The 23,381-nt window shown below is 31.0% G+C and overlaps 1 protein-coding gene across 1 annotated transcript in view; it reads left to right on the top strand.

Moving 5' to 3' along the window:
- The window catches only part of LOC123654562, a 104,920-nt gene that overhangs the window by 36,345 nt on the left and 45,194 nt on the right, over positions 1 to 23,381 (top strand). Inside the window, 1 exon segment of the mRNA XM_045590462.1 lies at positions 1,154 to 1,286. Coding sequence (XP_045446418.1) covers positions 1,154 to 1,286 — 133 coding nt within the window.

Below are 23,381 nucleotides of genomic sequence, written 5' to 3'. Positions count from 1 at the left end.
TCGAACGTCTTTTAGAAATTACGGCCTGATAAATTGATCCATTTGTGTGTATACCTGACCTCTTTTATTAAATTTGCTGATTATGCCCTACCTATATGTAAAGTTTATAAAGTCTGCTGGGAGGTAATGAAGGGCGGCGTAATGAAAAGCGACATATTAATAAAAAAAAAACCATTTGATACAAATATATTTATATCAAATGGTTATATATATATAGCCGTATCAGCCGGCATATCATTGCCGAGCACAACAATAAGTTGCTTACCTTAGAATTATTTGTTTATATTGCATCTACAAAAATATTTTTAAAAAAATGCTATAATCAAGTACCTAATTGCTCTTGGCTGAAGTCTGGGAAATAGCTAGAATAGCTAATGGCGAACAAAAGTAATAATGCTCAAGTAAAAGAATAATGGAGAAAGCTGTAAAAATAACTATTTCTTTTTTATTTTCCTTTAGTTGTCACGTACCAAGAACATTACTCCAACTTTTATTGCTTTCCTTGTTCAGTGTGTGATTTTATAGGTCACACAGATATAATGTATTATTGACGTAACAATGAAAATCAAAATCAGTATGTAAAGGAAAACGTTTATCTTATTACTACACATCTACTAGTAAATGCTAAATGTCTAGAGGTTATATAATTACCGAAGAGAGATTCCCAAAGTGGTCCAAAAAAATTAAGGGGTCAAAAATCAGTTTTTAAATTGTTAAGTATTTCTATCAATGGGAGAAAAAACTAAACATTGATTTTTTTTGACCATGGGATTTAAGGTATCAGTTGAGTTAAGAAAAGTGGGTGTCTTGCACAAAATAGTTTCTAAATGTATAGATATGTAATCTATTCTGTATTTCTATACCAATATTATACGTAAAGTGGATAGATTTGATATTTTGGTTTATTTGTAATAATTAAACTGAATAACAACTGGACCAATTTAACGGGAGAAAATGGAGCCAAAATTGTGTAATCCACGCGAGCGAAAACGCGAACAGGAGCTAGTGTTTCATATAATTTTAGCAAAAATTGGCTAATACAAATTTATCCATGAACTCTCTTCTGAAATGTAATATATTAAAGGAAATAATATGAAAAATACAGCGCTTTATTATATCTGAGGAAAGAAGAATGCAAATAATTTGGTTACAGAGGAGTGTTCGATCGTCAAGACAGCGTGCGGTCCGAGTACACGAGCGACCGCGAGTCGTCGCGCTACGGCATCGTGCAACAGGCCTCCATTGACAGCACTGACTCCAGGATCTGCTACCTGACATCTAGTGAGGTAAGCTTAACGAAATAAAACGTTTCCTTACTTTTTTACGACAAAATATAATAAAACACCCGATTATCTGGACATATATATATCGAAAATTCGTTTCGAGTATTTAATTATTTGAATGCTGTGTACATTTTGTACTTGTTAATAAAAACATATTAATATAGTAGAAAAATATTGATAACATAAATTGATTGAAATTGGTAACATACTCGTACATTTGATCGCACAAAATTACACGAAATAATACAAAATTAAACTTTCTTAGATCTGATAGATATATGAGCCTGTAGGGATTTACGTATGCTAAAGAAATATTTAGAAGTTAATTTTAATATCGCCCGTTAATATAAGGAAACAACATTACAATATTAAGGAAAATTCAGAAAAAGAATGTACTGGAAATTAATTAAGCATAATCTCTTATCTATTATATTTTAAGCAGCGATTTACATAAAAATTATGAGTGTTCCAAGCTCAAGTAAAATCACACTGTGTAAATTTATTCAACTTTCATAGTCATTTTATTAATGGGCAGATTATTACACAATTTTGATCATATTGACTCGTATATTGTTAAATATCTTATCTATTCAGGTAATTATTATTCTTACCTGAATCGGCAAGCAATATCATTTGATATCTCAATTAATATATTTTCATGCACTTCACTCCCAATTACGTACAAAAAAAACAAATTTACAAAAAAAAATTAACGTTTCACATTCCACTAAGACTTACTCTTGTGTCGAGGGGCCGGAAACATAAAATAAATATGCCCAAATGCCCAGACCACGGCAAGCGTCTGTATGGCCAATACAAATGTATGCCATGTGCGGGAATCGAACCTGCGACCGCTATCGCAACAATCACTAGCTAGAGCTGTAACCGTTGCGCTAATGAGTCTTCAGTTATTATCATATAAAACTATTTACGACAAATAAATTGTTAATGTTCAACAGCATGCTAATATCTTTTTTCTACGAAAAGCCTAAGAAAGTTAACAAACCACAACTTTTAAGAACTTCTCATAATTTCTTTCGATATTAGTAGTTCCCTTCACCTGGCATTGGCTACCGTTGACAAACACAAATTTCTCACACACTCTTATTTCTCTCTTGTTTTATTTTACGAGTATCATTAAGTTATGGCCGTTGTCTCATAACATACTGTACTATAATACTTTTTTATGAGTTACTAACTAGCAACTAAATAGATATACAGACTAACGCCTGTCTTTAATACACACAAAGATATATTTAGAGCAATAAAGCTTAGATTTTCAATAACTTTATTTACTTCAAAGTGAAAAGTCCGACTTACGTCAGGTGACATTTAAGTGGCGAGATACGGTTTTTCTTAAAATAATGAAAAAGGACGATATTTTATCTGATTAAATTGAAAAATAAAACACTGTTCTTACGTATTGCAGCACTTTTGAAAATGATTTCAATAACGCACTTATGTCTAAAAATAGAGTGCACTCTTTTAAGTATCATACAGTTATTAAACCTCATGAGCACTTAAACGTACGAAAGGCTGTAGAAAAGGTTTCTATGCGGTAAACTCTAACATTTTATCTTGCATCAATAGAACGTAACGAGGGTTAAATTGTAGACAGAAAAAGCTTTAGAAATTAGTCTTTGGCCTTATAAAGCTTTTTATGCTTGAATTATGCTTGTACATTTTCGATTAGACGCTTAATTTTATCCTAATCCCTGTTTAATGTATTTGCTTACAATAATAATATATGTGTTTGATTTTGTAATAAATAGTTAGCACACATTTTAATTTAACTGTGGACCTGAAGCGTAGGATGAAGATTACAAGTGCCATCGAAACACGAATTAGTTTCTGATTGAATTGAGAATTTAGGACTTGATAATACTCGACTCGTCGATTACTTCCCCAATGCACTGACAAAATTAATTTACATGGGTTGTTGATATCTAATCTAGCTTCCAATTATATTGTTCAATCTACTTTCACACAAATAAAATAATTTGTACCATTGTGAAAATATCTTTATTAATGTTTGTGTGTGTTATTCTTTGTTTTCATTTTATTGTTCACTACAAATCCTAAAAAAAATCAATAACACTGAAATTAATGGACATTGTAATACATTTTAAATTTAATCCTAAATATGGAAAAAAATAAATAAATGTATGTTTACATAATATATCTTATATAATTTATGAGTTAGAATGTTTTGGAGGTAAAACTTGCTATAAATATAATCATTTTTTCATGAACTTGTAAATCTGGTCTGAAATAATTTAAATAAATTTTTTAAATGGGCATTTTATTACATTGGGACAATTTCTACCAACCTCTGTTTAATATCGTCACACAAAAACGGTTTTCAATACATAAGCAACCTTTTATAATTGGAGTCTCTGAGAATTTTGGATAAAGTATGTGGGCGTGGAAGAATATATGTAACCAGCCAGACTCTTTTCAGATTTCCGATAAGGTAAAAAAATCATTCCATTTGTGATCGCTACAGGTTTTAACGCTATTGATCACAAATATATAATTTAATGAAAGGTTGTATAAAGATATTTATTCTTTGTAAAGTCAGCAGGAATCAAGTACCGTATTATTTCATCAATATAACAAAAGTTCTTGACGCACCGTTCTTCACCGCTAGAAAAAGATCTGCCTAAATTGACACCAAATATACAAACTATTTTTGTATAAAATTCACAATAAAAATAGTAAACAACTTTATTACATTCTATAGTGAGTTATAATAGCTTATAAATTCTTTAGTAGATACTAATTTAATTAATAATATTGAATTATTATATTCTATCAACTTTATCATTAAAAGTCGAAGAATAAAATATACTTACATTTGTCTATTTTTTACATAATTTTACCAAACGCTTGATGTGGATATAATTAGACATATCATTTACACAACTTACGGTCATATGTTAGCCACGGTCATAGTATACCTTAAACGACTTGTTAGTTTTGTTTAAATGAGAATAAAACAAAGTATAAAAGAGAACCCTTACTACATAGTTGTTACTGTACGAGTACTTAATCGAAATTAACGCTAACTACTCAACTTTTCGTACTTTATTTCTATTTTCTAAATAACAAGAACTTTGAAATTTTTCAGACGATATAAATATATGAAACTGTATTAAAATCTATTGCATCAATTAGTAGAACTACTCAAAACACATATTATCGACAAAACTTTCTTCACTACCAACATAATTGTTTATAGTGACCGAAGTTTTATTACAGCCTACGACAGTTCGACCCCGCTTTGTATAAAGTGATTACATTATAATATTTTTGGAACGAAGTTCCTTATATTGCGGAGGGATACCCTAGCCGGCAAAAAACGTCCGTAGCGTTAAATGAAGCGTAACATTCTTATATATATTCATGTATGATGGCTATACAGTATTTAACGTATAGTCTAGAGATAGATGACTGTTATTATTATTGCAGTTTGCTATTATTATTATATCATTCAATAATTATTATATATTAATTTTTATATATCATTATAAATAAATTAAAGGTGTTAAGATAATTTTATAAAGTAGTTTTTTAATTTTTATCTATTAAAAATCGAAATAGAAAATGTATACTCGAATAATTATTTTCTTTATACCTCGAGTAGAACTTGAAATTAATATTTTATAATAAACAACATCGTTCCCATCTGGTGTCCAACGGCATCACACGGGTTTTTTTCTGGTGTTTGCATTGTAATTCTTTACAGGATAATTATTCCCTAACACAATAAAAAGCAAAGTGACGTATTTCACCTTTACCCATAAATATGCGAACAATCTTTGTTTAGCAATAAAAAATTCAGAAACTGTTTCTGTTGGTTTAATTTTAGGATTCCTTTTATCTTGTGTAGTGTGTATTATACATATAAACCTTCCTCTGGAATCACTCCATTTACAAACGAAAACTGCATCAAAATCCGTGCGTAGTTTTAAAGATCTAAGCGTACAGACAACGGGAAGCGACTTTTTTTATACTATGTAATGATATGTAATTATTATATTTAAGAAGAAAAAAAAAAGACTTTATTTTGTACCCGTGACTTCGTCTGCATAGGATTAGTAAGTACTTCGAGTAGTTTATCTTTTCAATATCTATATCTTTATACCAAAATTCATCAAAATTGGTTCTGTGACATAAAAATTAATTTGTTATTACGAAATGAGCATTAGAAATATATTATCAACTTTTACTGTATTTATGGTTCACTGTTTTTGCGATTAATGGCTTACTCATAAAAGGTAGATATATACTGTCGCGGACTTTTTTGTAGTACTAATTAAGATAAACATTTCTTCATTAAGATATACATTATATACGTGTAAACTCTACAGTTTTTACAGCGTACGCCAGAATAGCTCGCAGACGGTAGATTTTTTTCCAACTTACTTGACAATTATCGTTATCTTTTAGACAATTCACACACTATCTTTAAAAATTCTAGCTTATGTGTTATTCTAATGTATAAGCTATATTATTGTAAACTTTCATTAAAATCCATTCAGTAGTTTTTGCGTGAAAGTGGAACAAACATCCATACATCCATACATACAAACTTTCGCTTTTATAATATTAAGTAGGACTATGTAGTGATATGTAATTATTGTATATAAGAAAAAAAATAAGGCGATACGAAGCGCCAGATGAGCTAGTTAAATATACTAATATGTAGGAAACCTTTCGATGCGAACATATCTATAGGAGCTTGTATATTATTGTAAAAAATACTAGTCGACGCGATAGAAGTTGTCCTGCGAACTTCACGCGAGTATTTAAACCAGACGCGTTTCACTCGTACCTATATATATCAATCGTTCCGTTTTTACGGAACTCCCAATTTCTGCACGATTTCCGTAATTTTTCTTTGCGTAAATATCTTTTACAAAGTTTTGGAAAACGTTAAAAACAGATGAATGATCTCACTAAATTGTTTCTCAACCGTGATGTAACCACGGAAAAACCGGGATTAATTAATATACTTATATTCCTTCCTTTCCACAATAACCTATAATTATTATAAAGAGTATAAGAAAATATTTATTTACGCTCTTTACATGTAGGGCGGGTTGTTATAATTCAATGTTACTCAATGTACGAATACATTCAGTCGGTCAGGGGAAAGATAAATCAATAATAGCGGTCATTCCGATAACTTACTTCGCTCCCACTTGTCTTTATAAAATGATCGTACATATTACACAAGTAGATAACTATACCCTTTACTGTATAAACTTCGCTCAATATCAGTAAAATAATTAAGCCTACTGTAACATCTAAAATATGTAAAGTAGAAGCATATACTCGAGGTAGTTCCGAAATAAGATCTGGGAGAGTTCGGTGACGCTCGGCAGGGCGTGCGCAGTCCGCGGCGCTCAGGGCTGCGCCGTAGGCACCACAATCGTATCCTAAACGTAGCATTAAAAATATTATTTTGAGGTTAACTTTCTCTACTTAGAATAAAATGAACTGATGACAAACGTGTGTTCCGAAAACATAAATTTGTTCAAACATTGACGTGTCGAATGTCGCGAAAGAGAACATTGCACCGAAAACTAAGACGTTTTATTTGTGTAAATACAAAGCTTTTACTGTCAAGTGCACGGACAAAGAAGATTTTATCATCCTCAGTACATTTTTCGTTAATGGATAATATATCTGATGGTTGTTACAATACAGTTAAACTGTAGACTGATTACAAATTATATGTTATTGAGTTATAGTGTTGTACATACATATCCTGTGTCAATTGTAAGGCCTATCTCTTGTTGAAGTGATTCCATAAGTTGAATAGAAATAAATGTTATAGATTTTTAAATATTAGAATTCTCGCTTGTATGTTGCTTGATTCATCTGTGATATTCTTTTCTAAGTGACTGTTGACTCTTGTAAATAACTTCTAAGTGCTAGTTAATAATACAAACATTAACACCTTTTAAAAGTTCAGTTCATTTGCTAAATTGTGTTTATTGGGTGTTAGAAATTGATTGTAACTAAAAGTAGGAATATAGAATAAAATTAATTTTGTGTATAGTGTTTCTATTTATATCCATTGTTGAAAGTTGTATATACCTGTCTTTAAAAATCTTATTTACATAGTAAAGTGGAATGTTATAGAAACTTAAATATAAGGTGCTAATAAAAATATTATATGATAACTGCATGGGGGCCATCAAATCGAAGAATGCTGGGTTTATAAAGGTAAAAATGATTCATAATAATATAAATATCTAATTTCTTACATAACACATCTTTTTACTGCCACCCTTAAATCTTATTATTAAGTTTATTGTGGCAATCAGGTGAATTTATCTTGGCTTTCAAACTTGTTTCACTAAAGTACTATGTAAGTGTTGTAGTGAGCTATTTTGTAGTTTTATTATTTTTCTCTGTCATATCTTTCTTGTTTTCGATTTACTGAAATTTGATAGTCCCCGCTATTACTTATTTTCCATGTGTGTCTTGTATGTCTAGAAAAAATATTAGAAAGTTATTGCAGTTTTATTTTAAAATCATTAGATTATGTTAGTCTCTAAAAGAATTAAAATCTTCAAACAACTTTTTGAAACTAAGAATAAACACAAGAAAAACAAATACACATCTAGATATGCTAAAAATTGAATTAAACTAACATCAAAGTTTCCGTAATTGAATCAAGTTTGAAACTGGCTATGCTTTAATCATCAATTTAGAGTCTCACGATTTAAAACGTTGTGTTATTTTCAAAGTCGGATTGCTTCAAATTTCGAGAAAAATATTTCTTGCTGTGTCCTAATAATAACGAGTACCCAATAATAAAAAGTACAACAAATATCTTAGAACTATTATTAAAGTGTGCTTGATTCAAGTAATGATCTCCATTACCACTTGATCCTGGTAGGCGATAGGCTAAAAAACCCATTAGTGGCTGTATTTTTTTAAACCTTTGTATTCACACAAAATAAGTGATAACATATTCTATAAAATATTTTGGATTGGCAACAGTTATAGAGCTTTGAAATGTTCTCATAATTAGAAATACTTGGTGATTTATAATTGAAGAAGATGATGATTAATTTATTATAGCATTACTTGATTGTAATTAAAAAAAAATTCAAATACTTAGACATTAAATTTCTTCTACAATACACTTTAGACACTTATTTATTAGATATATATTTACGCCATATATTGACTTGAGGAAGTAGTTTTTTGTTTAGTGTGTCATTCTACAAAGTAATTCTGAGTGACGAAACTTTTGGCTCGTATTAATCTAAACTTGTAATTCATGCAAACATCAACAACCTATTTATTTTTACCGACATCAAAAAGTAGGATTTACGTGATTCTTTTTTTATTCGATGCAGAAAAGTTGCCATTTGGTCAAATAAAAATTTAAGTTTGGTAGTTTTTATGTCTCTACCGATTTTAATCAAGATTTTTTAGTCAAAAGCTGGTGCTTGTCACGTTGTTTTAATTAAATTTAATAGAAATTTGACGAGTACTCTTAGAGTTATCTTTAATAGTGCATATTTAGTTGACCATCCATTCGTCTACCTACGATGTTATTGAAGTCGCTTTTTTTCTATGGTGAGCAAACACAATTATACTTAGGTCGCGTACGTTACGTCTACATATTTATATTTGTTGTGTCAATAGCATAAAAACATATATTTTATGTATATAATGTTATAAATTAAATATTATAAATCACATCAACAAAGTCAGACAGAAAACTAAAGTTGCATTCATTTTGTATAAGAAAAGAATTGTAAAGTTAATGACACTTTTCAAAGAACGTATCTCATGTATCAGTTCAGTTCAGAACTAAAAAAAAAAATGCATCTACCTCTATAATTTATAGTAAAAGTACGTCAAAATAATATAGTTTTGTAACTTAATAATTCCGAAATCATACACTACAATCATAATAAAAAGTTGTAAGTGTTTTTTTTTTTACAGATTTGTATAAACCGCACTAAGAGAATAGCACACAACGCTTTTAATAAAGTCTTTGTGGTCATATTAGAAATAGCATTTTAGGCGGTAAACAAACATAATAGTCGAGATTACGTTTTGTTCAACAAGCTCCACTTTGTAACGGGATGCAGAAGCTGAATGTTTATTCTCAAACACCGCAACTCTGTCTGCCTTACGGATACTGAGATTTGTGTCAGGGTCGGTTCCTATTGATTTAACTTCTTCACTGGGACAGTCGAGCCGTTCACTGTCTTTTACGTTTAGAACGGGACTAATTAATAAACGGAATAATTATTTTTCTTGGTCCATTGCACAGTGACAACTTTTCAAACAAAGGACCGTTGAAAGAACATAGATTCAAATCAAGCTTTTGTTCTACCATTTAAAGATTTAGCGTTTCAACTTCGTAAGAAAGATTTTTTTTAGGTAAGGTACAAAACGTATTTTTCACTGTCTCATAAATTTATTGTATACACCTGCTGAAGTACCGCTTTCCTTTATAAATACCTAATTATCTCTTTATTGGATTGACAAGTTTTTAAAAGTCATCAAAATAATTTATATTATATCTAAAAAAAGGTATAGTTTAATAAGCGTAACCATTAATACTAAAAGATAAAAATATTGAAACCGTCGTAGTAGTCTCGCAATAACGCTGATACTGAACGTGATAGTTTTTAGTACACACTGCACATGGAGAACAACAAAGTTCGACAGTAGTCGTACTACTTTCAAAGTTTAGTAGTTTGCATTGTTTCATTTATTTAAAGTTTATAATGATTCATGTGCTATGATTTTAGAATGGTTTCGGTCACTTAGTATAGTTATTAAATTTCGTGTTGTAATGAACATTAGTGCAAGCAGGTAAGAATTATGGCTGTTGTTTTTTTTTATTCTTTAATTTATTGTAGTAAGTAACATGCAATATGCATTTTTGGTGAGGTAGGGCACGGCAGTGTATATCCAACTCAAAATCTTGAGCAACCCGATTGGAGAAGTATTATAAGTAATGAAGGAAGTAAGTAGTTTATAGTTAGTAGACTTCCGCTAATAACAGATTTTGTGATTGGGCCTGATTAAAGGGGTCTAAGAGCTCTCATAAGTTTCTATGAGAACCCTTAATTGTTTGTGCTATTAGCTTGAAATATGGCAGAGAGATAGTTAATACTTAATGAATGTCCCCTAAGAACAATTTTTGTGACAGGCCTGGATAAAGGTGGTCTAAGGCCTCGAACAAGTTTGTAGGTAGGTCTTTAATTTTTTATGCTACAAATACTACAAATTTATTGTAATAGACGTCCAATAAGAACACTTTTGAAAAATGATACCTTTAAGGAAATCAAATAGAGCTTGAAAGTTTGTATTTGTCGTTCTATCCGTCCGTCCGTCCGTCATTTTTTAAAGAAGAAGCATGAAACTTAATTTTTGCACTATTAATTAAAAACTAATAAATATGCATGGCAGCATAATTGGACAATCTACCCTTAAAGGGGTGAAATTAAATAGGTGTTGACAGTTTAAGATGGAAATTCGTCATTTCAAAAATGTTATGAACACGTGTTTCAGTTTTTGTTAAAATTCTAACCTTAATTGGGTGAAATAGGGATGAAATATGTACGCAAATCCATCATCGTCAAATAATACTTATAACAAATGGACACAACGATAAATAATAAATATTATTTTACCCTGGATTACTTATACCCATTACACCCGGTTAGGCCCACCGGGTTAGGTATTTAGTAAAAATAAATAAATGTTACTAACTACTAATAAGAAAATATAAATAAGCATATTTAGTCTAATGAATTTTTTTTAGTCTTGATGTAATTATTACGCCTCGACATATCTAAATCCTGTCATATCGGAAATCTTATACTATTAAACGAGCAATTCTTGTATATATGTGTGTGTGTGTGTGTGTGTGTGTGTGTGTGTATATATATATAATCTGAATCTCTGAAACGGCTCCAACGATTTTCATAAAATTTAGTATATAGGAGGTTTCGGGGGAGATAAATTCATCTAGCTAGGATTCATTTTTAGAAAATGTCGTTTTATCCCTGTTTTTAGGGAGTGAAAAAAATAGCTACAATATCGTTAGAATACGAAAGTAAATTTTGCAACTCTCAATAAAGCTGTAATAGCTCGGTGGGAAATCGGGTCAATCGAGAAGATCATAGTTCAAATCCCCACGTCCCTGATCGATTATTTTTTTTCCTTTTTTTCTAATTGCACTCGTTATTTTTTAGGCAGTTCTTATTTTTTATTATAAAATAATAAATGTAAAATCTAAAAATATTATTCATATTTCATCATGATTTTTTAATTTTTTTTTTATTTTTTTATATTTATTTATATTTTTTATTATTGTCGGTAAAATTATTATTCATATTTAATAAATATGTTATTCGTATTTAAATATGATTTCCAAAAAACACAATTTGTTGGAGCGCCTATCAGTTTTTGAGAAGCAATTACTCTCAATCTTGTAATTTTGTAATTCGTATCAATTTTTAATTTACCACTATTTTTTTATACATTGCCTTTGTTACACATCGTGCGTTAATTCATTATTAATAATTGTGTTTGCAGGCAATATATATATATACACATATATATATATATATATATATATATATATATATATATATATATATATATATATACTAGCTTACTCAGCAAACGTTGTCTTGCCCAAACGCTATTTAAAAGTAGGGGTTGGTGGTAGAAGGGTGAAAATTTAGGGTTGTATGTATTTCAAAACATAATATAATAAAGAATAAGTAATTTATCTAAAAATTAAAAGAAAAGGTTTGGGGTTGACTACCCTTAACATTTAGGGGGATTAAAAAATTTTCGATTCTCAGACCTACCCAATATGCATACAAAATTTCATGAGAATCAGTCAAGCCGTTTGGAGGAGTTTAACTACAAACACCGCGACACGAGAATTTTATATATTAGAATATACGGCCGAATTGAGTAACCTCATAAATTGATATATATATAATGAATTTCTTCGTGACCGTAGCCACAGGCAGCTGCTAATATGATACAAAAGCTTGTCTCGAGATTTAAGCACTCGTATTTAAGTACACAGTTTGAAAATTTTAAACGGTAAAATAAATCAGATAAAGTTATTTAGTTGCTACTTTACTTTTTTATCTACACAGGTATATCTCAAGCATGAAAACTAATTAATCCGGTATCTTCTGCGTTGTGGTGTGGTATGGGTATTCCGCCTTACTGGATTTTGTATATATATAATTATGTTTATACAGCATTGCAGCTCAATCGGTTGAAGATAAATAATTCAAAATTGATTTGCAAGATTCCACCGTAACAAACAAATACGTGCACAATCGTACTTACATTGCAGGTTAAAAAAAACGAAAAAAAAAAAAACGAAATCAGCCTTTTTTCGAAATAAATGTATAAGTAACAATACTCTTAACTGTACTAATGTAAAATTTAACCTCCTTAACAGTTCAAAATAACTTGTCCTCGTTTCCCTTAGCTGTCTTTGCTAAAGTTATCCCTTAATTTTGTGCTTCATTATACTTCTAATGAATCCGGCCTCTTGTTTTAAGACGTGGATAATTTAATTTTATCAGAAGTTAAAATGTTTTAAAGTATTTTTTAAAGAAGTTGTAATGAATAAAACTTGCGTTTTAATATTTATATATAAATTTTAAATTATGTGTTGACATTGATTATTTATTACTCATTTTAAAGAGAATAATAACTCTTCTTTACGTCGACCTTTTGGTCGATGTAAAACATCGAACAATAACAACAATTGATACCTAAGTCAGACTTTTTTTGTATTTTTATGTAGGTATAGATTAAGATTGTTCGTCTTCAGTAACATTGTATGATCAGATGAAAAGTATAAGTCTCTTGCATGTCGGTTTTCATTCGTACCATTCTACTTTAAAGTCGAACAGAATGAATATGTAAACTTTTTTAATATTTATTCTATTTCGGTAACTTTAATATCAGTAAAACAGCCTTACAGAAATATTTACTCAATCATAGTTAAGAAAAGTCTTGTTTACGTATCAATAGGAAGTGACCATTTTTATTACAATATCTGGCTTTCTCAAAAAAAATCTTAAACTTATAATAAATTATAATCAATCATAAAAAGAAAAGGTGGCTTAGTAAATTAAACATGTTGATCTTACATAAACTATTATACATACAAATAAAAGCAAGTACAGTTAAATTAAGTTAGCAGAAAACTCATTGATGAAATATAAATCCGCCTTTATATGTCGCAAATCGGGATCGATTCTGATGCGACACATCAAAAGCCATCACGACATGTTACATCATTGTAAACGTTGTCATACAAAATTTATGATACTGATTCTGTTCTGATGCGACACGACACGACACATCAGTCAAATATAAATCCGCCTTAACTTTCTAATTTATATTCCATTCCACAGTAAAAGTACTATATGTACATATTCGCAAATTTGAAGAAGTCTGAATGGTAGACTAATAGATAAGAAATTGAATAAAATGTTCAGAAATTATGAATGAATGAATAATGAGTGATCTTAGAGTATTTGTAACGGAAAAAAAGAACCGTCAGCGTCGGACCACGTACTAGTTTTACTAGGCAGTCACAGGACTGTCGATCCGTAGTTTGTATGACAAATCGCCTGTGGTATTAATATAATTATAATGCATGTTTGACAAAAGGCATGGGCATTTTGAGCCCGTGGGTGTAAATTTTTAAATAAAAAATAAATAAATAAAAATGGTAGTCTAAGTTAATCTTTATTTGGTTTTAATCTAAGTTTTTATTATTATAAAACTATAAAAAATTTGAAGTAAGCAAAGCGCTTAAGCTGTTGTATAAAACACCAAAATTTGTATAAAATAAATAAGTATTGAACAACTACTATAATAATGTTTTAGTCTTTACAGCTTACACATAACTATGTTCGCACATACCATCTTTTTCATTAGCCTATAGAAAAAAAACTACTTGAGCCAGTTAAAAATGAACCGTACGTTCAATAATTTCCAATCTGATTTTCAAGTTATTTAGACCTAATAACTAAAGGGTTATTATGTCTGTATTATTCGTGAGTCATATTATAACTGTTTGAATATAAATAAATACTCTATCGATACCTATTTTTAACTTTATTACGAGTGCTTTCAATGCACTCGATTTACTAAAAATACGTTTTTTTATATATGCCTTTATCTTTGTTACACCTTCTAATAACTAAACTCTCTGTTTTCAGGTAAGTGAATATCAACGCTTTCGTTTTTAAAAAGTAAGTACGCATGCAGTTTTCTACTACGAATGTTCAGGCCTTTATATATAGAATAAGTTCGAATAAAGTATAGACTCAGCGAACAAACATTTTTATTTTCTCACATTTTGGCAATGTTTCGGACAGGCCGGATAGAGTAAAAGCTTTTAGAAAATGTACGGCATGGTTTACCTTTCCTAATGGTAATACTGAAGTCGTACTTATATATTATATACACTCTTCTACACTAAAAATAAACATGTTCTGAATATTCACGAAACACAAAGGGATACCGTTAGAAAAGAAATTCAATAAACTCTTCACAGTTTTTGTCTTATTTGTGGGTTTTGTTGTCTTTTTAAGTTTTATATTATCATATTGTGCTAGGAATACAGTCGATACAATATATAGGATGTTCATATATGTATTTAATATATACGATAACGATAATAACGATTTAGCCTTTAACACCCCACTGCTGTGCATAGGCCTCTCCATGTAGAAGAACGATCGGAACTTAATTCACCACTGCACGCTACTCTGAATAATGATCGTTATCAAGTATTTATTATAACAACCGGGACCGACAACGTAGCGTCATCTGCGAGGCACAGAAGCTGTAATAATAGGTAAGCTCCTTTTATTCTCAACTGACCCCTATTTTATTTACTGACGATACTAGGATACTATTACATCGTAAGTAGGCATGAAATTATCGTACATGTACGATAGTCATCGTACGGTTGCGAACACTGGTGTAGGCTAATATATATATATTTTTATATATTCAATATATAATAACAATATATATAATGACAATATATATAATGACAATATCAAATTTCTAGCAGTTTATTCACAACATTATTATTTAAATAATATAGTTAGATTAAAAAGGGGCAATATTAAACTATATTAACTAAGGCTTAACAAAGTCACCCGAAGCGCTTTGTCACGCTTAAACAATGTGCACGCTTCTACGGTAAATACTTGAGACTCAATAGCGTGTTAAATAATTAAGAAACATTGTTGCGCAACATAGATATTTGACAGGATTCTTGATTCATTTCTTGCGTCATTCCCTAAATATTAAACTTTGTATCATCACGTTCTGACGATTCTGTTCCCTTTATCCGAGATTGCATTAGATTTCAATGGCTATAGATAGTGTTGAAATTGGCGGCTCTGACGCTAGTGACGCCGGTGGTGGCCTCGACGTCGCATCGCCTCATTCCGTGCACTGTGCAGGGAGACAGGAACTCACGCCTGCGCTTAACAACCAACGCCATATTATTCCCTTGTAACGTGTTTTCAGTTCGTTTACTCGGTCAATTATCTTCCACATATTGTAAAAGCGACAAAATATCGATACAGTTATAATTTACTTATTTTTTTAATAATAGTTTATACCGAACTTAAACCAGTAGATTTTACATAAACTAAACATTAAAATATACATTACAGACAAGTAATTGGATTAATAAACCCAATTGTTTAACATTAAAATTTATTCTTTTATGTAGTAAAAAATTACTACTACGTTATAAAAAGTTGAAGTAGTCCGAAGACTACAAGATATCTATAAAGCTCTTGCCTCATCGAAAGATAAGCGAAGATCAAATTAAAAATTGGTATAATCATGTTAAATTTATTCCTGCATTCTTAATGTTATTTTTACTTATTCATTATTGCACTTAGTTAAAATCGAGAGTGTCAACGACCTTGTCAAGCTTATTAGCTTATTTAATAAGACTTTGTCAGGTAAATGATATTTTTTTTAATATTCGTACAAACGTACTACGGATAGTATTGTTAAATAATTAATAGTTAAATAGTTATTTCTATCATCTACGCAAGGCCGTAAAAATTGTATACACAGTCCAAAGAAGACATAAGTAATATCACTCGTAATAATGAATAAATTTCATGTTTTTCAAAATTTCGTTTGAAGCAGAATATCAAAGGGAGAAGAAAAATGTAATAACAAATTTTCAAAGAGGATGTCGTCGCCACCCCTCTTACTTCCAGACACATTTTATATGCTCGGTTACACAACCAGACACTATTATAACATAAGTCTCGTTATAATATAAATCTATGCATTTGTGTTCAATGAAAATCATATTTTTACAATTCTTTACGATTATATTTAAAAATAAAGATTAAATTATTGTTTTTACCTACTAAAGAAATCTATTTTTAACGTAATTAACAATTATTGTATGCTATGAACAATCCTGTGCATGTATGTCGTGTACTTCTTACTTTTTAGTAAAATATGCAGATAAAATGAAGTCCACATGTGTATTTATCGTCGAAGATATGCCTGTTTTCATAAATGACTGAGCACTTTCATAACTTAAATATGATGAACGACCGTTACTATCGCTTCTGTACGTCAATTTCGGCAAAATAAACGAAAAATGTCGAAAATTAATATAAAAATGACATCAATTAATAATGTGTTGACATGTTATACGTGATGCCTAAGAGGTATTTATGTAACCGATACATTCTTCGTTTTCTCGTCAGTATAAACAAAACGTTTTATTTTCTGCCTTCTCGATTTAAATAGCAGTCTGTAAGAATATTCTCTCCGTGATCCGCAGTTGATGGATGTCACGGCCGCGAGATAATTTTTTGTATTAAATTAGATTACGCTCGTTTTTGCGGACGAAGTTTAGTAGCACTTCTACATATACATATTTTATGTTCCTATATAACAAAATAATAAAACTTTTTTATGTTATGTCGTTCATGGAAGCACAAATTGTGCGCTTCTACTAAGTTTGTTGATAAATTCGGCTTAAAAGCTAAGATTTCATATTATTAAAATTCTAAGATATAATGTAACAATATTGAAGATAATTAAAATTTACTCAAAATTTAAGCCAAACAAAACTAAAGAAAGTAAATGTAAAATTTCCCTTCAATGACATAGAATATACTATTCCGTACGTTTTGTCAACGTGCTACGCGCTACCTTAATAGAGATTTGATAACCTAAACATTAATTTACTTCGATTTAAGGAATTTTCATGAAAAGATTGGTCGGCATTGTGTAGTACTAGGCGAGTAATGCAGGGCACACAGGCGCCGCGGTGCCGCCCGCCCGCAGGCGCGCGTGTCCCGAATCCGCCCGAGGAATTACGATCGTTTCTCTCCGAACCATAACGAAGTTCGACGATCGCAGCCACCCTCTGTCGACGCGTGCCGGATCCAGTCGCAGTGAGGTCCGCCTGGGCGTTGGAACACTTTTATGTGTACCCGGTGCTCGGTTATGTAACTCAGTAAACTTATTTATATATCAACTAAAAGTCTTGAAATTATCTTCAGGCGCATTAGTGATAAAAATTGTTAACTCTGATATTAAAATCCTATTACATATGTTTTCCGACAACGTGTGTAAAAGTGATGTGTACCTCCGCCTATCCTCGCGGCAATAGACATCGGCACAGGTTTATCGTTTCGTTCAAAAATGTTGTTTCAATTTTATTTTGAACGTCATCATTTATCTCAACTGTTCGTATTTGTGTTATTCAAACATGACCTAAAAATATATATAAATGTGATTAGGTGATAAATTATTTTTAAAAATACAAGCGATCATAATGAACCGAAATACGATGAACGTTTTTAATTTTTCACATGCCAGGTCATGCTTATAGAAGCTGTTCCAATTAAAAGAACAAATAGAACAACACAAACAGAAATTTGGCGCAATGCAGGACGCTTGTTTGAAAAAGGTCTATAAAGTTTTTCACTGCTCATTTGCAATTTGATTGTATTTTGTAAACAAATGTATGGTTAATAATACGTACTATTACTATAGTATTACATTTTATTAATTTTAGTACTGTCATTGAGACAACAGGCAGACAACAACGGTATCTGCTTGGTAAAATCAATGAGTCATTAACCTTTGTTCGATTTTAATTCTTGACCACCTGATCATTTGTTTAATGAAATTTACATGCGATAAATTGTTTCAATTATAAAACGAAACGCTAATTCAATAAATTTCAATAAAAACACACAGATTCGACGACGACGAATGATAGTGGTTATAAAACGGATCAAATAATGGATTTGAAATAGCAACTGCCATTATAGATAGATCAAGGTAAAGGAGGATTATCTCGTAAATAAATGAAGATCTTTTAGCTCTTTAAACTTGTGTAGAATCAGCAAAAACAAGTGCCAAACATTTGTATGATGCAAAACTCGGCGACAATACTTGACCTAAAAGCGTACACAGAGAATTCTATCTAATCTTGAGGTTTATTTTTTACGTTGTACACTTTCACCTTTAATCCAATTTGCAGTTTTAAAAAAAGTTCAGATTTCTGCCCCGTTTCAATGGATTTTCGTGACTGATTACGAACTTGGTTCTTGAAAATTTACATAATACATAATAAATTTGGTGCAATGATAGGCATCTGCCATTTACTTAAAATATTAAATACATCAACATTATATTTTAAGTTTCATATATTTTGCACTTAATTAGAATAGAATAAATAAAAATTGTATTTATTACTTAACGTTTAGAACTTCCTAATGTGTTGGTAACACAAAAAATAAAAAATCATACAAAATAAAATGAAGTATTAACATACATGTAAGTTAAATAGAAAATGACATAAATGTCTGTATTGGATTACGTCCATCCAGCAGAATTATTAATTACCTGGTTGTCTCGTTGCGTTTTTAATTAAGCTGATATAATTATTATACTTTAATTTTTAGCATAAATAAAATTAAATTCAAATCTTTTCGATACGAATGTGTAATGACCCAATTTATTTTTAACTAGCTGTGCCTCGTGGGTTTTACCTGGGTTAATTTGAGAAAAAATAGCCTATAGATTTCCTCGGTAAATGGACTATGCAACACAAAAAATAATCTTTTAATTCGAACCAGTAGTTCTTGAGATTAGCGCTTTAAAACAAACGAACAAATTTTTCAGCTTCATAATATTAGTGTATAGAATTGCTCTCAAACCTTCTAATATATAATATAAAACTTTTAATTATTTCATATCTGACGACGCGCTAGCGTAACGGTCACAGCACTGGTTTGTGGGTGTTGTGCTGGTAGTTCCGGGTGCTGGTAGTTGCGGGTTCGCTACGGGTACATGACAAACGTTTGTATTGGCCATACAGATGTTTGTTGTGTTTTGGGAGTTTGTGCTTATCTATTGTGTTTTTTTTTTTGTGTAAATCCCGATTTTGCGAGAGTTCCGGGATAAAAATTAGTCTGAATGTTGTTCCACAATCTCCTCTATCTTCTATAATGAAATTCCATAAGAATTAGTTCAGCCCTCCCGAAGATTAGCCCGGATAAACAGAAAGACAGACAGACAGATAAAATTTTCAAATCGTTTGTTTGTTTTAGTATATATAGTATAAATGACTAAATGCACTTGAAAAACACAGTAATTGTGAAATTACAGACAGACACTTCAATTTTATTTATATGTTTAGATTATTTGATGTATAAGAATTAAATAAAAGCTGACGTTTTTTGTCACGGCATTTTCAAATAATAATTTATGCACATATATTATACAGGTGGTTGCCCAGTGGTAGAAATTCGACCGTAATTAATTTAAATTTTATTATATAATATTAAAATTAGTTTTAACATTATTTAAGGTTCTGTTGTCAAAGACTATACTTCTATAATAATAAACAAAAGAGTATATATACGTGTAGTGTATGTCAAATACATAGTATTGTTTGTAATGTTTTTTTTATTAATCTAATGTATTTTTAGGGTTCCGTACCTCAAAAGGAAAAAACGGAAACCTTATAGGATCGCTTTGATGTCCGTCTCTCTGTCAAGACCCTTTTTCTCAGTAACGCGTAGAGGTATCAAGCTAAAATTCATACCAAACACTCAAGTCTGCTGTTCCTTAGAACTGTAAAAAAATCTAACTTCTAAGCCAACGCAATCAAAAGATACAACCGTTTATACTGCAAATTTTCGACACTCGCAAGGGAATGAAAACCTACAGGGAACTTCCCGTGAGTTCAGAATCTTGAAATTTGGTACGAAGCAAAGTCTCATAACACAGATAAAGGAAAGAGTCGAAAAGCATAAATTTTTAGTCACGTATGTAACGTAGTTTTTTAAGTATAATTTTTAAAAAAATTATCAGCATTCTGCACTCCTTCTCTATAGACTCTTAAACTATAAGTGTGGGAAATTTCATACTCCTCCGTTCACGCAATTTTCGTAAAAGGGGTACAGACTTTTTGCTTCACGTATTTATATATATATATATATATATATATATATATATATATATATATATATATATATATATATATATATATATATATATATATGTGTGTAGATGGTAATATATACAATATAGTAATAATTATATACAATAAGAAATAGTTAGTAACCTTTAAGTGGGAGCAGCACATAATATGAAATATATCATAAACTTGCACTTTATTAAATATTAACCGACGTTTATATTTAATTTTACGAAAACAGGAGATTATTTATTAGATTATATTTATATTGTAGATTACAGAAAGACTAAAGAATTAGATTAAAGAATAGCCAATATACTTGGGTTATTTTATTGACTACAAGTAATTAATAAAATTAATTCCATTTTTGTAAAATTTTATTTCGTTTTTTATTTAAAGCGATTATGTTATTTGTTACACACAACACTTTTGTGAACTCATTAAATATTCACCTTTTTGGTTATGCTAAAGATGTTAAATTAGAAGGTCGAATCATAAAAAAATATTTCCGTGGATAATAATTAATAGTCATGATTAGGTTCTATATTGTAACAGCTTGTTAATGCCTAACTGATACGGAAAGTTCTTTTAGGTGTAAGAGAAATAAAAGGTAGTGTGAAAGAACTATAAATTCAATTCGGGAATAACAGTACGGACTACTTTAGTACATAATAACTTTGGTGCTAATTATGTTAGTTGGAAGAGTTTCTGGTTACTTTTGTAGAATGAACTTTTTTATAATGCAATCTGCTGTAAAAAAAACACACACACAATGTAGCAGTATAAAAGGAAAATATAAATCTTCTACAGTAATAAAGGACCCCGCACAATTTGTATGGAAAATGGCTCTCGGCTAAATTGGCTGAAATTTTGCATAGGGGTAGTTTTCAACATGCTGATCAAAAGTCTCAAGACACAAACCCCCAAGTTCAACCCACGACCCTCTACAACGCCCCAAACCCCTCAAAATGCACTTTGCAATAATCGACTGCAGTTTTGCGAAGAGATAGGCACCAACATGCTTAACATAATTCTAAACTATACCCCCTCAAAATAGACCCCCGACCACCTACAGCTCGACCCCCCACTCCCACCAACCCCGACACACCCTCCCTTAATTCACTTTGCAAGAATCAGCTTAAATTTTTAAAAGAGATGGATATCAACATGCTGTTCGAAATTCTCAATCGACACCCCCCCTAAAATCAACCCCGACCCTCCACACAAACCCCCAACCACCCTAAAATTGAGTAAAGACTCGTGAATGTACCAACTGTAAAGCTATTCACAGAGAATACTGCTATTCTAAAAATATTTTTCTTAGGGTCCGCAGAATACGGTGATTCAGCAGTCCTTTTCAGGGTAGTAGACCCGATCTTCATCACTTTTGCGAACTTAACAAACCTTTATGAATATGGTTGAGGAGATAGCCATTCTTGTCTAAATGATGACCACAACTGCGAACATTATCCGGCACAAAAATATTTCTTTTTACGAATTGCATTGCATAGACAATCTCTGGGTGTTATTTTGTTCGTTACAAATAACGCACGAACGCGATGCTGTTTGTATTAGAACGTTCAATCGCAAACAACTTGTTAATTAAACTTATTTCATCTATTATTGACCTATTGCAGTTGATGCAAAGTCTTGAATTTTCATTAAGAACTAGGGGTGGATGGCCATGATCATGCCTTTTAGTAATCGCAAGTTGACGTTTATCAGCAATGTCATCACCGTTCATAAATGCCAACTGTCGCACGTTGAATTCTCCATTACAAACGTAACACCGCATTTTTGTAAAAAGTTCGTTTAAAACTGGAAAGGACTTTTGCGAACACGAACTAAAGTTCGCAAAAGTGATGAAGATCGGGTCTACTATCCTGAAAAGGACTGCTGAATCACCGTATTCTGCGGACCCTAAGAAAATTAATTTTAGAATAGCAGTATTCGCTGTAAATAGCTTTACAGTTGGTACATTCACGAGTCTTTACTCAATTTTAGGGTGGTTGGGGGTTTAAGTGGGGTTGTTGGTCGGGGTTGATTTTAGGGGGGGGGGTGGGGGATGTCGATTGAGAATTTCGACCAGCATGTTGATATCCATCTCTTTTAAAAACTTAAGCTAATTCTTGCAAAGTGAATTAAGGGAGGGTGTGTGGGGGTTGGTGGAGTGGGGGTCGAGCTGTAGGTAGTTGGGGGTCTATTTTGAGGGGGTATAGTTTAGAATTATGTTAAGCATGTTGGTGCCTATCTCTTCGCAAAACTGCAGTCGATTATTGCAAAGTGCATTTTGGGGGGTTCGGGGGGCTGCAGAGGGTCGTAGGTTGAACTTGGGGGTTTGTGTCCCTTGAGACTTTTGATCAGCATGTTGAAAACTACCCCTATGCAAAATTTCAGCCAATTTAGCCGAGAGCCATTTTCCATACAAATTGTGCGGGGTCCTTTTTATTCCAAATATCTGTTGACAGAGACTACAGTTATGCAACAAATTATTCATTAAAATTTCTATAAATTCGCTAGAAGTAATAAACGATGTACTACATTTAAAAATT

The sequence above is a fragment of the Melitaea cinxia genome, chromosome 6, assembly GCF_905220565.1.
Source record: "Melitaea cinxia chromosome 6, ilMelCinx1.1, whole genome shotgun sequence".
Classification (NCBI taxonomy): domain Eukaryota; kingdom Metazoa; phylum Arthropoda; class Insecta; order Lepidoptera; family Nymphalidae; genus Melitaea; species Melitaea cinxia.
Note: the sequence above shows the minus strand (reverse complement) of the source record. Positions and strands in the feature narration are given on the sequence as shown.